At 39.7% G+C, this 16527-nt stretch overlaps 2 protein-coding genes across 2 annotated transcripts in view; both read left to right on the top strand.

Moving 5' to 3' along the window:
• LOC134803061 (zinc finger protein 62-like) overlaps positions 1-16527 on the top strand; it is a 125911-nt gene that overhangs the window by 30598 nt on the left and 78786 nt on the right. The gene's annotated exons all lie outside the window — the stretch shown is intronic.
• LOC134803123 (uncharacterized) lies at positions 3299-7197 on the top strand. The gene is made up of 2 exons (XM_063775831.1): positions 3299-3404; positions 4657-7197. Exon 2 carries the CDS (start codon positions 4692-4694, stop codon positions 6048-6050), a length of 1359 nt encoding a protein of 452 aa, XP_063631901.1. The 5' UTR covers positions 3299-3404; positions 4657-4691; the 3' UTR covers positions 6051-7197.

The raw sequence follows: 16527 nt of genomic DNA, 5'->3' as shown, positions 1-16527 counted from the left end.
AGAATAAAAAAAAATCCAGCACTAACTTTGTTAGTATTAAGTTTAACTGGGATAAATATGAGAATTTTTGTGATATTTATAGTTCCAAACGGTATTTTTACATACTTCTACAGCCTGGCAAAAAAGAGTAGAAATTAAAAAGTGGCAACACTGTAGTGTCGTCCCGTTCTCTTATATGTATTGATTTGAAAGGGACGACACTACAGTGTTGCCACTTTTTAATTTCTACTCTTTTTTGCCAAGCTGTAAGTGAAAGTATCACATATTTCTTTGAATACTAAAATTTCGAGTGGCATAGTCCTAGCCCCAGTGGCGAATTTATCATACTTTTGCGTACATTATCGTACAACGTAATTGGATCGTACATCATCGAACCAAAGCCAAAATTATCGTACATTTACGATAATTATCGTACTCCTGGCAACCCTCGACGTTTTTTTTCAGCTGGCTGATAGTGTTGTTTCATTACCGGTTACTTTGTTGGCCAAGTTTAGAGTAATATGCCAAGTTTTATCCTGGTGTGGTGCGGTAGTCTGTTACGGCTAATAGAGTAACCGTGAAAATAACTATACTGGGTCAAGCAAATCTTGTCAGTAGAATAAGGCGCGAAATTCGAATTTTCTATGGGACGATATCCTTTCGCGCCTACATTTTTCAAATTTGCCGCCTTTTTCTACTGACAAGATCTGTTTGACCCAGTATACCTCGGGGAAAATGGTGAAATATACTTTCGAATCGTCGTTTGTTCGGCTCCTAGGCGAAAGTAGTACCTAATTATATTCTCTTTTCATATTCTAATCACGGTTTAATACACATGAGGTAATTGAAAGTTTGTAAGGAACCCTCGGTGCGCACTTGTTGTCGTGACAAGCACGAATATCTAATGTCACAATACAAATTTCCTAGCGGCAACACTGAACAGCGCCCTCTGAGTGGAACTGTGGTAAGTTATTCCAACGTGGCAAGTTGTAAGGTAAAAACCAGTATGGCGCGAAGCGTGTGAGTGCATAAAAGTGTAATATACAGTGAGGAAGCCCACAGCTGTCCTGAGTCGTCTAAAGCTAAGTATCTTATGTTACTTGGTGCTCACAGTGGTGGTATGGTTTCTCTATGCAATGATCCCCTTTATCCAAGAGCAGTAAGTTCATATGAGGTTAGCTTGCCGCGGGATCTGCCGTGGAAGCTATTCCTGAGACCATCTTAGGTAAGGCAAACTAGGTTTCTCTGTCTGGGTATGACTTGATGTGCCCCAGGCTTTCGTCTCCACCTGGGTAGAGTAGATGCGCCCCAGTGTGCGAGAGCCGTGGCGGTTTCGGCTGCACGGCTAGAGGCGTGTCGATGTGCGGCAGTTGCCTCGGCTCGGATGTTAGGCGTCCGGGTTATCCGACCATGTGTCGGCGGACCCCCCGCGGGGGGGGTCCTTAGAACCTTCATCTCCACCTGGGTAGACTAGATGCGCCCCAGTGTGCGAGAGCCGTGGCGGTTTCGGCTGCACGGCTAGAGGCGTGTCGATGTGCGGCAGTTGCCTCGGCTCGGATGTTAGGCGTCCGGGTTATCCGACCATGTGTCGGCGGACCCCCCGCGGGGGGGGTCCTTAGAACCTTCATCAGGCCTTGTAAGATGGTTCTCTTTTGTTGTAGAGATAAGTTATATGTATAGAAGGTGATGGTTGTATGAGAATACCATATTCATGAGCAATTAAACCCACAGATCTCGGGGTCAAACAACCAGCCACCATAAAGTAAAGCGAAGCAGACTGAGGCTCCTCTGGCCCAAGAGAAGTGGATCAGAGAGAGCGAGGATAAAGAATCCTTCATGGGAGATGAAGGTATGTATGCCAAGCATTCTGTTACTCTTACACCCCACACCACACAAACAATAATAATTAGTGGCCGCCTTTCCCCTTTTACGGTCTTATTTGTATACCGTAAGTGGCTGGGGGAGAGGTGGCCACAATGGTGGAGATGCTGGGATCCAGTAGATAAGGAATTAAGGCTTATAATATAAATAAAGAATGCAAGGCATACATTTCAATATAATCAGACATCTTTACTAACAGAAATCATAGATGGCGCTACTGGTATCAGAAGCTGCGAGATATCCTTTTTTACGAATATATGTTTGAAGTGTTTTCTTACGAAGTCTGGTTCGGCATTCATTTAGGCTCGTTTAAATAAAGAGGCTGGCATTTGTATTTATTAATTGAAGATAATTTGAGTAAATAAGTCATATTTTTATTTTGCGTAACAAGCGGAATATCAACTGTACGGAATGTACGGAGTACCAACTTGAAGAAATTGCATATGGTGACCGGAAACAGGACAACTACGTTTCCGTCGAGGTTGTATTTATGATTTATTTTACAATTAGAGTATAGTTGTAAATTATCAAGAAGAATATTGAGAGATAAAAGTAAAAAATATTGCAGCATTTGTCTGTATCTATTAAGTATGATATTTATTAATTTATTATTAAGAGAAATACCATTGTGTAATAGTGTCTTCGAGTTACCAACATAATAGCAAGAATAGGCTACGCAAGGTGTCTAGTAATGGCGGCAAGATGAGAGTAGGTGTTGCTACACTAAGAAGATTACCCACAAAATCAACGGAAGAGTACGGATTGTCGGGATTATCAAGATAACTAAAGAAGATGAAGACATCGGTTACTAAACGGATTCGACTTGGAAAATTTATGCGAGAACTGATTTTCCAATTAGACGGTTGGATAATTAAGTTATAACAAGCTGTTTCTAGATATAAGTAGGTAATCTATTTAATTTTGTGACATATTAACTGTTAACATGTTGAAAGATTGGCTGATTTATAGGAATATAATAAGAAGAGAAATACTAGTCGTAATAACCTAATAAGTATCTTATAGGAAATATGCGCGTAGTAAAGACGGTTTTATACACTCTATAATTTACCTCGCATGTTTTCTTTTTACTTTAGAATTATAAATTTAGTTTTAAAAATTCAAGTGTATGGCTATTTATAAGGAATAAACATAAATATTGCGAAAATTACCGATAAGAGTCCGAAATTCGTTTTAAAGTTTATAGAAATTTTGGGGGAATTTATGTTGACTTTGGCAACATTGAAAGTTGTACAGTACTCGTCCCACCATTTTAAATTGTTGGCGGAAGGTCACCGAACAGTTGCGAGTTCCCCAGGAAGGTTCCTTAAATTACACAGGTAATTTAGACAAATATTGTAATATAAAGTGCACCGACGAAGTGTTTAGCGTGTAAATAAGTAGGATCATCAAAAATGTCTTCATTTACGTTCATAGGTACAGTGAACTCGCCCCCGTCAACCACACCGGACGAGACAAAAATTTTCATCGGAATTGACGAAAACCCCGGATAAGACTGTTTAATACCAGGACAAGACTATTTCTCGGTAAGTTTTTAAGCATCTACTTTACAGCAATACGACTGAATTCTTAAATAAAACAAGAAAATGCGATCGTCATTTGCTTCGGCGTGGGACGGCAGCCATGATTATTTAGTTTGGACTAACTTTGGACGTCCAACCAAACAAGGAAAATCATCTAATTTAGCGAAGTTTCTTTCGATATTTATGCGAATCACAATGGAAATACGGGTCTATTACGTTCTTTTATTAAAATATTTTAACTTTCTAGAATTGACGAGGTGAAATATGGTAAAGGAAAATAGACCCTATTATTATGCCAATACGGTTCGTATTAGTGTGGTTTAGTTTAGAGTCGTAGTAGAATCTTCTAGAGCAGCGGATGTACATGGCGGATTTTAATATTTTTACAAGTTATAAAAGACCTTTTTGAACATTTTCTAGGGTTCTTAAGATATATAAATAGGTATATTTTTATTTTATCATGCATCTTGTTGGAAGTTTAGAAATACAACTGGCTTCCTTTCTGATTGGGTTTGCAGTTCATAAAAATAGCAATTGTGCTGTGTATATATATAAGCTAACATCTTCTTTACAGGATATTGTGGTGACATTTATGTGTTTTTAGATTTATTAAATAAGTGTTTCGTTGAAGTGTTCCAATAATTAAACAAACAAATGAGTGAAATAAAACTAAATAATTTTTAAATAATCAACTATCAAACAAGTGAAGTAGAAATAAAAGGTTAATAAATAAATAACCCAAACAAATAAACAAAATAAAAACGTTAACTTTCATCATTTGCAAGTGAGCTTAAGTTAGTGACAGAAGAATTTGTATTGTGGTACCAGTGTATAAACGTCAACGTCACTTACTGATTTTGACATGGCTTAGGCTGGTGTAATTTATAAATAAATGATAAACAAAGATTACACATTTGTAGGTCAGTGTGTATGTTATGTTGCCTACCATAAATTTATTATTTTACTTCCTTTCATAATAACTTCAAATAAAAGAGACATCGGTTAATAATTAATTCAATGGTTTTAATTAATTTAAATTAAAAAGAATTCAACTTTCTTTCTTTAGTTTCAAACTTAAATGGATTTTAGAGAACTTTAGTTGGATTTAAATTTAAATACTTTGAGATTATTAAAATAAATAATAAGTGGAGTTATTAAAGGTTAATTAACCTAAAATATTAAATTATTTTATTGGTGTGACCGTTCAAATTATTAGAGAATTAAAGTTAAACGGGTTTGTTTCTGTGCGTTACAGGCTTAGACAAGACTACGGTCTAGACAAATACCAGAATGGACGACATTCTTTTAGCAAGGCTTAGGCTCATTAATGACAAACTCACAACAGACTTAGAAGTAATTCCGGTTACTGTTAATTTAGAAAATTTAGTGCAAGCTCAGATTACCTACGGTAAATTAGAAGCATCACTGAAAAGACTTAACGGAGATCTGACGGAGTACTTTAGGCTGGCTTCGACACCCGCATCGGATGAAATCTGCTTGATAAGTGGACTTCAACTTCAAGCAGAAGAGACTTTAGCGGAACTTAAGGTGAAGATCGACCAAATATCTACATCAAGCAAACCATCAGAGAAGCTGACTGAAGCGAACTCCTCGTGCAGACTTCCTAAGCTTCAGCTGCCGGTGTATAATGGGGATGTACTGGCGTGGTATGAATTTTGGGATGCCTTCAGAAGCAACATCGATGCAAGGAACCTGCCGGAAGTGGACAAGCTTTCATATCTTAAGACTTCAGTCAAGGGAGATGCCAAAAAAGCCATTGACGGTCTAGCGACTACTAGCATCAACTATGCTATTGCGGTTTCAATACTGAAAGAAAGGTTCGGGAAAACTTCACATCTCATAGATGCGCATTATGCCACATTATATAAAATTAAGATGGCCAAAGGCAATGCGGATGATTGCAGAAGGACTTTCAACGAGATTGAAAGGAACCTTAAGATTTTAGAATCACTAGGTGAGAACATTAATCATAATCACCTGCGCTTCATGCTACTAGAGAAGTTTCCTTCTGATCTAGTATATGAGATAAAACTTAAAGTTAAGGATGATTCCATTCAAGAACTGAGAAGCCAAATGGACAAAATAATCACTGCCAAGGAGGATGCGGAGAGGATATCGAGTAGGAAACGCCCTCTGGACTCAGAAGCTAGTACGGTCGGGATTCTTCATGTGAATGCGAAACGCGCGAGATACGCAAGTCAGTCCCAACTACATCACAGTAAACAGAGTAAACAAAACCAGCAGAGAGACTTCGATAAGCGACCTGTACAGAAGAAGTTTAAGGGTTTCAAGAAAAATAGCAATAGAGGCAACAGACCAAACCAAGCTTCAACTTCAAGCAAGGATCAGACAGAAACTCAGCGAAGTCCTCAAGAGGTCAGGAAGGGATTGGATTGTATATTTTGCAAAGGGGGCCATTATAACGATAGCTGCCCTGAAGCATCTACTTTAGCCGAAAGGAAGAAACGACTTGAAGGACGATGCTTCATCTGTTTCAAGCAGAATCACTTGGCAAAAGACTGTAAGAGTAAGAAAAAATGCGCTCGCTGCCATAGTGAAGTACTGCATAATCGAGCATTATGTCCTTCAAATTTTCAGAAGGATACAACGGAGAAGAAACAGTCCTGACTGTTCTAGAAGAGGGAATCACTGCACTCCAAACGGCAACAGTTTATGCAAGCCCCCTAGATAATAAGAACAAACTATTTAAATATAGACTTCTCTTAGATCCAGGTTCCCAACGCTCTTATGTAACATTCCGGACTGCAAAGGAACTAAAGCTTCCCGTCGAAGAAGAGAGTCATCTAGTAGTATTCACCTTCGGCGACGATCCTCCCAGAGAGATACATAGCCCAATAGTCACTCTTCATCTACTATCTAGAACAAACAAGAACATAGTAATACAGGCTAACTGCGTAGAGCATATCTCCAGAGGTTATATACCTAATGTCAAGATGAAGAACTTACCGGAGTCATATACACTAGCGGACGACGGGTCGCTGAGCGGACCTGTACAGATCTTGGTTGGAAACGAATATTACTGCAACATAACTTACGAGAAAAGGGTACAACTGGATAGCAATTTGTTTCTAATCGACTCTGCACTTGGTTGGATAATTAGTGGTAGAGCAGAACCACAGCTTAGAGACGAGTCGTACGTAGTGACTTACACTCAGACTTGCATTGAAACGAAGCTTCATCAGCCAGATCCACCTCTTTGTAATGGAGACATAAAGAGCCTTTGGGAACTAGAATGCATAGGTATTAGTGATTCCCCAAGAGCAACTAGAAAAGAAGAAGCCATCAAATATTTTAATGATACAACCTTAAAATTAAATAATCGTTACACGGTAAGCTGGCCTTGGATAACTTATCCACCGGATTTACCTAATAATTTTGGAATGGCTTTTGGTCGTTTATCAAGCTTATTGAAGCGTATGGATCAAGATACGTTGGTAGCATACAGCGATACGTTTAAACAACAATTAGATAAGGGTATAATAGAAGTTGTACCCTCTTCAAGAACATCAACAGGTAACGTCATTCACTACCTACCTTTCCATGGAGTACGTCATCGAGGAAAACCTATGAGAATAGTCTATGATGCTAGCTCTAAAAGTAGCAAGGACACCAAGAGTCTGAACGAATGTTTGTACCGAGGACCACTCATGCTAGAAGACCTCACGGGCTTACTTATAAAATTTAGAACTCATAGGATAGGTTTAACCTCGGATATTGAAAAGGCGTTTTTACAGATGGCATTACACGAGAAGGATCGTGATGTAACCAGATTCTTGTGGCTCAAAGATACCTCTAAACCTGGGGGCCTAGCCAAAACGCATTTCGAAAAAAGATATCGCTAACGAATCGATAAAAAATGTATGGGAATGACAGGTACCGTAGATGAGTCTGTCGAAAAATATTAACGAATACAAAAATGTTAGCCAAGTTGCAATGTTGTAACGAAACGCAAAACTTTCGTTACCGGGATTCGACATCTGTCATACATTGTCTAGCCAAGTGACACTTTTGACAAGCGTTATCGCCTCCTAGGTGTCGATATGTAGCGCGAGCTATCCCCTTGCAGATAACTTACCGAAGCACAAGAAAATACCGAATAATAGTGTTTGTAAATTAGAATTTGTAATAAAAAGCATACTTCAACATTATTGTGGGCGGCGAACAACGCGGAAGTGTCGCTTTGACGCAGGCACCGTCTGAAAAATCGCCTCTATTGAAACTTGAAACTGCTTAGGAAAGGACTGCCCTTAGCTGGTGATCTTATCATGTATGCTACGATCAAAGGATTGTGGGCCGTACGCAGCATTTCACCCAAAGGATCCAATGTGACCGAGGCGCTGAATATCTACCTATCTATAGTGACAGTGTCATGGAAAAATGGATTATGCACCCACAAATGCAACACGAAACAATGTCCCTACAAAGGTAAGAGTGAGTCAATAACTTATCCCTACTATACCTACTAATAAGTATATAAAATATGTTATTAATGCTAAAATAACTAATGTGTTCCTGTTACGTCATCAAATATAAACCGATGAACGGTGTAGATTAAATTTGGTACCCATATGCGCAATGGCAAGCACTTGTTTTTCAATAGGAAAGTGAATTGAATGTGTAAAGGCAAAGGTATATAGGTAAAGGCTTTACAAATATAGATAAAGACTCGGGAACAAAAGTTCTTCACACAAATAAATGCCCTTCCCGGGAAGCAAAACCATCACCTTCATAGGCAAGGTCACTAACAACTAGCAATATTGTAGTGTCATCCCATTTTCTTAAATTGATTTGAAAGGGATGAGACTACAGTATTGCTACTTTTTAATTTCTACAATTTCTAGTCGGACTCTACAGTAAGCTCAAGAAGACTTGTGTTGTGGGTACTTAGGGTACTTAGATAACTATATATAGATGGTCAAACCAATTTGTCAGTCAGTAAGAACCAGGAAAACTATACTCATACTTATCTTTTGGGTGCTAGTACTGGTATATGACAAAGCTAGTATGATTCTCTCTGTCTTTGTTTGAAATGAGACAGTCCTTTGACAAACTATACTTAAATACATAGACAACACCCATGACTCAGGTACAAAATATCTGTGCTCATTATACAAACAAATTTCCTTACCGGGGATTCAAACTCAGGATTATCAGCTTAACCGGCAGGGTCACTAGTCACTACCAACTAGGCCAGACGGGCTGTTGTCATACATATACATTATCAACCATATTAATGAAACTTTTTCATATTATGAAACATTGTATATGACTTCTTTTGGCAGGCGCAGATACAGTCAGCTGCAGAGAAAAGGTCCCACCCCTGCATACAAACTTCTATGTAGTGGTGGTACCTTTTCTCTGCAGCTGACTGTACCTACACACTATAAAATTAATCATAACATGTACTTACACAAAACATTTAGTTTTTTTTTGTCATATGACTGGTAGAGAATAAGTATTATAACCAAATGTTACAGAGTTTGTTGAAAAACTAAGCATTCATTTTGTTTCAGGTGACTTGGATATTCATTGCAGCCTTGGCATATGAACCAATACTTTATGGTGCTCCAAAGTCAGGGTCAAGGGAAGAAACTATGTAACATGTACAACCACAAAAATATATTGAGTGTTGTCTTACTATTTTAATACACTGTACATAATATATGTACAAACAAGAAAAGAATGCTTGGCTACTGATTTCATGCTGCTGGCAAAAAATACCTGCTGCATCTTTCATTAATAGATTTTCAATAAAATAAATTAACTTTTTAACCCAATCATTGTGTCATTTATTTATGGTGGTTACCACCTTAACTTTTGGTATGCTTAGGAGCAGATCTGCTCCCATGTACTTACCTATATTCAACTTTAAAAAATGCATTAATTTTTAAAAGTTGTCTTTGTAAAACGACCGGTCTGGCCTAGTGAGTAGTGACCCTGCCTGCTAAGCCGATGGTCCTGGGTTCGAATCCCAGTAAGGGCATTTATTTGTGTGATGAACACTAATATTTGTTCCTGAGTTATGGGTGTTTTCTATGTATATAAGTTTGTATTTGTCTATATAAGTATGTGTATCGTCGCCTAGCACCCATAGTACAAGCTTTGGTTAGTTTGGGGCTAGGTTGATCTGTGTAAGATGTCCCCAATATTTATTTATTTATTTATTTTATTTTATTCAATTATGATTGATATATAAATTACAAATTTTTGACAGGAGCATACAAAAGGTTAAATATGAACAGCCAGTAGCTTAGCGGGTGAGATTACCTTCCCAAATTTCCATTGACTATAAATAATAAAGATGTGTTTAATTCATTTTTAACGCCTCACTCACTTAGGTATTTCTATTACTGAGTAAACAAAAATCAAAGACAGGTAAGTAATAAAAAAATAATATTAAGTAACAATATGATTTATTAGTTTTATCTAATGCATCTTCTTAGTCGGCGTCTTCATTGCTGAAGGTCGTGTCTAGTTTGAAGAGTTTCCTGCGCGATGTACCATGCTTTTCCAAGTGTTCCTGTCCTCGGCGATCTTAATAGATAAATCTAATGCATAACATCTATGTATTCAATGTCTGCTTGACTTTTGTTAATTTCGAAAATGTTTGAAGTCTATGAAGTAAATGAATTCACTGAGGTTGCACTGATTCGGGCAAACCTGTCCACAATTTCACTTCACGGTTTGAATCAATACTAACGCTTAAAGTATTGTCTCTTCTGGTCAAGTAAGCCAGCAGTGCACGTCCTTAGCACTGGTAACTGCCATGAAGGCGTCATTGCAGCGGCAGCTCTGACTGTACGTGCCAACTTGGCGAGGACTTCTCAGCGTGGAAGAAGAGCCCGCGGAGCCGCTCTTGCCCGCTCTGGCTGCGTCGCCGCCTTGGTTGGGGCTGCGGGGACGACGGCTGTCTGAAATTGTTAAACTTTATGTCAAAATTATATGCAATTAACAACGCACTCTTCAAATATTACACTATATAGAGTTATTTTATCACGAAATTGTGATAAACTAAGTTAAACAAATACCAACATATTTAATTTGCTTACCGATAAAACAATTATTTTCTCCAAAATTAGATTCGCTGTTCACTTGACACTCTTGACAGCTGACAGATGATGTTTCTTGACGGTTTTGAACGAGAACCACAGACAAAAATTAATTTTTACCGACTTGGCGCATAGAATGAGCGAAAACTAAAAAGATTACCTCTTGGCTAGGTTATTATAAACATTATCGACCAGTCGCTCGCGAACGTAGAGATCGAATCGATAAGGAGCGAATGTAATTTGGCTACGGGCCCTGTATCTCAAGACAACCTACTATACCTTAGGTTTTGTAGAGTTCCATTTGGCGTCATTTCATCACCGTTTTTGCTTAATGCGACTATTAAGCACCACCTGTCCAATGCAGAAGATCAGCAAGTCAGACAGAAAGCAAATGACATATATGTGGATAACTTTGTTTCGGGTACCGACACTACGGATGAGGCGATGAAACTCTACAAAAATCTAAAAGGATCTTTTCAAGATATTTCAATGTCACTCAGAGATTGGAGTTCAAATTCTAAGGAATTTATGAAGAAAGTCTCTGATACATGTAAAGAAGATAAAGTAAAGGTACTTGGCTTAGAATGGGACATCAAAAAGGATACTCTTCAGTTGAAACCTAACTTACAAGAAGAAGCTGTCACAAAGAGAGGAATACTGAAGACTATTGCATCAATCTACGACCCATGTGGTTATGCAGTACCCTATACCCTATCATCTAAACTATTTTTACAAGAGCTTTGGAAAGCTGGAGTGTCATGGGACTCACCATTATCGAGCGAACTAACGGAAGAATGGAACAAGATCCGACAGAATTTAGAAGCCATTAGGAAGGTGTCGGTGGACAGATGCTACATGAAGACACCAGTGGGAAAAGGCTACCAACTACACTGTTTCACCGATGCCTCTCTACAGGCTTATGCAGCATCAGTCTTTTTAGTCTGCGGCTCGGAGAAAAGCTTCATTATTGGTAAATCTCGGCTGATACCAATAAAGGACCAGGAGAGTCTCAAGATACCTCGTCTTGAACTTTTAGGAGTACTGATTGGCAGTAGACTGATAAAGTTCGTTCTTAAGTTTCTCCAGCAGAAGATAGTAAGACAAGTCTTATGGACTGACAGCCAGATCGTCATAGAATGGTGCAAATCAGACAAGCTATTGCCACCCTTCGTTGCCAGGCGGATAGAAGAGATCAAAACAAATAAAGATCTGGAGATCAGATACCTTCCAACAGAGCTAAATCCAGCTGACGTCGGCACCAGACCCACCTGCTCGAGAGAGGACAGGGAGAAATGGCTGAGTGGTCCACAATTTATAGTTCAAGATCCGAAGACGTGGCCAACAACTTCAGGCGGTGGACCAACCAGTTCTCTCTTGATTGGGGAGGGTCTTGGGATCCAAGAAGACGAAGAACTGATGGAAATAGTTGATCCGGATATACACAACGTTAGTCCGATGGAAACGGAGGACAGTATAACTGAAAGGGAAGTAGCGAGTCATGACAATGATCAAATGCCAGATAAGTTACTAAAATTGAAAGAAATTCAAGCTGAATACTTTCCTCTAGAGGTAGAAGGAAAGGTAACTAGTTTAAGTTTGAATTTAGGCATATTTAAAGACATAGATGAGTTACTAAGGTGTAAAGGTCGTATGAAACACGCAGACTGGACATTCGATAAACGCTACCCTATACTTATACCAAAAGATTCAGATTTCACCAACGAAATTATAATGAAGACTCATCAAGAAAATAAGCATGTTGGAGTAAGTCACACGTTAGACAAGATAAGGGAAACTTACTGGATACCACAAGGAAGAAGCCAAGTTCAAAAGATTTTGAAGAAGTGCTCCGAATGTATGAAGCATGACGGAGGGCCATATAAACTACCAGAAACTCCTGCGTTACCGAAAGAGAGGGTCAATTATAGCTCACCATTCACATACGTTGGTACCGACTATCTGGGACCACTTCTAGTCAACAATGGGAATGGCAATTGTAAAAGGTGGATTAGCCTCTACACATGCTTAGCCGTAAGAGCCATTCACTTAGAAGTTGTAAAGGACCTAACTGCGGAAGAAGGTTTAATGGCCTTACGTAGAATGATTTCAGCAAGAGGTGTACCTACCTTAATAACGTCTGATAATGCGGCTCACTACAAGTTACTCTCAGAGATTCTTCAGAACCCATACTGCGTAGAGAAAGAGATAAGATGGAAATTTATACCACAGTTAGCACCATGGCATGGAGGATTCTATGAGAGATTAGTTGGTTTGGTTAAAAACTGTATGAAAAAAACATTACAGAAACATTTGTTGAATGACACTCAGCTAGTAACAGCGGTGAAAGAAATAGAAGCAGTTCTTAACACAAGACCCTTAACTTACGTAGATTCAGAGCCGGATCATGTACTAAAACCTTCAGACTTTCTTACTATGGGAAAGTGTATCATTATGGAAACTTCAGATAAGGATCCTACGACGTCGCAAGGGACGGTGACTAAGGACAATTTAATTAAAGGTTGGAAGAAAGCACGGATAATTCTACGAGAATTTAAAGAGATGTTTGAGAACAGGTATCTCCTAAATTTGAGAGAAAGATATTCCCACCATCCTAAAGAACCTAGAGTAACATCAAAGTTAGCACCTCAGATAGGTCAAATCGTGCAGATTAAAGGTGACACGAAGAACAGGATAAACTGGAAAGTTGGGAAAATAGTATCTTTAAAGGAAGGCGCCGACGGTTTATGTAGGGTCGCCACGGTACGAGTAGGAGATACAGAGTATACAAGATCTATCGCACATCTCTACCCGTTAGAGATCGAAGATGGAGAAGAACAGTGTAAACAAACATCATCTTATGAAGAAAGTGTAGAAGAACCGGTGCAGATTCCTGATCTTCAACGTCCACCAGACAAGGATGACGTGACGATGGAATCCCTCAAGGACGTTACTGAGCCTCCACCTGCGCAAATATCCACTCAAGAAGTAAGAGATCAACCAGAAGAAGTACAGCCTCATGCCTCGCCAGAAGAGGAACCGTGTTCCTCTAAACAAACAGTTGAGTCTATATCTAGTGAGTTAAACGAGCCTAAGCCTAAGTCTATGTCCGAACCAGAACCACTCGCGGTCGTCGACCTCGAGTTTTACGACCACACTGTTCCCGAGTCACACCACCTAGAGGAAGTTGCGCCAGAAGAACAACACGACGAAGCAAGACCTAAGAGAGCGGCAGCTCTCAGAGCCCTTGAGAAGATCAAGGAATGGACCAGCAATCTAGTCGCCGTGTTGCTGCCTGAGGCGGGGTGTGTCGTGACAAGCACGAATATCTAATGTCACAATACAAATTTCCTAGCGGCAACACGGAACAGCGCCCTCTGAGTGGAACTGTGGTAAGTTATTCCAACGTGGCAAGTTGTAAGGTAAAAACCAGTATGGCGCGAAGCGTGTGAGTGCATAAAAGTGTAATATACAGTGAGGAAGCCCACAGCTGTCCTGAGTCGTCTAAAGCTAAGTATCTTATGTTACTTGGTGCTCACAGTGGTGGTATGGTTTCTCTATGCAATGATCCCCTTTATCCAAGAGCAGTAAGTTCATATGAGGTTAGCTTGCCGCGGGATCTGCCGTGGAAGCTATTCCTGAGACCATCTTAGGTAAGGCAAACTAGGTTTCTCTGTCTGGGTATGACTTGATGTGCCCCAGGCTTTCGTCTCCACCTGGGTAGAGTAGATGCGCCCCAGTGTGCGAGAGCCGTGGCGGTTTCGGCTGCACGGCTAGAGGCGTGTCGATGTGCGGCAGTTGCCTCGGCTCGAATGTTAGGCGTCCGGGTTATCCGACCATGTGTCGGCGGACCCCCCGCGGGGGGGGTCCTTAGAACCTTCATCTCCACCTGGGTAGACTAGATGCGCCCCAGTGTGCGAGAGCCGTGGCGGTTTCGGCTGCACGGCTAGAGGCGTGTCGATGTGCGGCAGTTGCCTCGGCTCGGATGTTAGGCGTCCGGGTTATCCGACCATGTGTCGGCGGACCCCCCGCGGGGGGGGTCCTTAGAACCTTCATCAGGCCTTGTAAGATGGTTCTCTTTTGTTGTAGAGATAAGTTATATGTATAGAAGGTGATGGTTGTATGAGAATACCATATTCATGAGCAATTAAACCCACAGATCTCGGGGTCAAACAACCAGCCACCATAAAGTAAAGCGAAGCAGACTGAGGCTCCTCTGGCCCAAGAGAAGTGGATCAGAGAGAGCGAGGATAAAGAATCCTTCATGGGAGATGAAGGTATGTATGCCAAGCATTCTGTTACTCTTACACCCCACACCACACAAACAATAATAATTAGTGGCCGCCTTTCCCCTTTTACGGTCTTATTTGTATACCGTAAGTGGCTGGGGGAGAGGTGGCCACACTTGTTAACAATTTTTTCATCTTGTCTACAAAGACATTTCTATAGTCAAGATGCCCATAATTTGCATCGTAGCGAACGATATGATAATGGCTCTGTTGTATTAATTGGAAGAGTGATAGAGAGAGAGGGATTACCGATTCGTACGCAACGAAGCATTGCAATTGGCATCATGGGTAGGTCCTCTGATATGGAAAACCAACTGCCTGTAGAACAGGCTAGCTTTCGTAATAGTTTTTCTATAATGTACCACATGCAGATATATAACAAACAATTGAAACTTATGTACAAAAACTAAGCCGTAAATTTAAGAAATGAGTCGGGATAAAAGGCTTTTTATATGTTTCTATATTTTACTTACCTTCCAGAGCAGCAACGGCCATTTTGTATCCAATGTTCTGAACGCATGTTTCACAAATTCACATGCACCTGCTGAGAGCACTAGTGCAGTCTAAGTGAGTTTATGTCCATGCATATAAATATATTTTATAGGATATTTTTACACATATTGACTAAGCTAAGATATAATTATATCATATTTACGTACTTAAATACGTAGAAAACAACCATGACTCAGGAACAAATATCTGTGTCATCACACAAATAAATGCCGGACGGGATTCGAACCCCGGACCATCGGTTTCATAGGCACTACGCAGGGTCACTACGCACTAAGCTAGACCGGTCGTCTAATATGCATAATAATATTAATTATCTCGTGAAGGCCGAGAAGGACAAGTCCAGCAAGTACCTAGACGAGATAACCGCCATGTAGGATGTTGACTCGACGATCATTGTTCCTATAGTCGTGTCAGCGAACGGTCTCATGAGCGAAGAGTCTCGACCAACACCTAGAGAGACTCTCGCTGGGTGGTTGGATCAAGGGTCAGATGCAGAAGGCGGTAATTTTGGACACGGCGCGTATAGTACGTCGATTCCTCACTCTGCGGCCCTGACCACCGCCAGCTTGGGTTAGGTTTTTTATAATGTGTTTATATGTATTTTTTATTGTTTTTATGTGCTTTTGTATTTTACTTTTATATTCATGTTATAAACAACCTAACTAAAGAAGAAAAATAAATAGAGAGATTAATTATATGTATGTAAAATTGGTATTGTATATATTTATGCATATATATATATTGATATGTATATCATGTATATGATTTATTTAATAGCATTATGACTATATACCTATATATTAATAATTGCTGTCTTCTGAAATATTCCCCACTGTACCCACGTTCGTTTCTGTTTTGCCCTGTGGTATGGTTGACTAGTAGAGAATGCCTTAATCGACATCAATGTGTTAAATGATATTTACAATTTATGATTTTATTATTAATTATTTGTATCTCCTTGGATATCACGGGCCTATAATCCCGGTTTTTTGATAGGCTTGCGTGGGGATATAGATCCAACACGTAGAGGCCCCTTGGAGAGCTTTAATGTCATGTAGAACGCCTGCTGGAACCCGCTCACAGGTGCAACAATAGACACCCATGAACCGGTCTCAGCAGGCATATTGTAGAAAAAGTGAATTATTATTAATTGTATTTTTTATTATTTTTCTATGTGTCATTTTAATGGAAGTTTAATATTAGATAGTAATTTAAGAATATTTGTACGCCATGTAT

The sequence above is a fragment of the Cydia splendana genome, chromosome 26 (assembly GCF_910591565.1).
Source record: "Cydia splendana chromosome 26, ilCydSple1.2, whole genome shotgun sequence".
Taxonomy (NCBI): Eukaryota; Metazoa; Arthropoda; class Insecta; order Lepidoptera; family Tortricidae; genus Cydia; species Cydia splendana.
The sequence above is the reverse complement of the archived record's forward strand: the minus strand, read 5'-3'. Positions and strand labels throughout refer to the sequence as shown.

What these genes read in the sequence shown, in the direction of transcription:
- LOC134803123 (XM_063775831.1), top strand. Translation starts at nt 4,692, where the DNA reads ATGGACGACATTCTTTTAGCAAGGCTTAGGCTCATTAATGACAAACTC.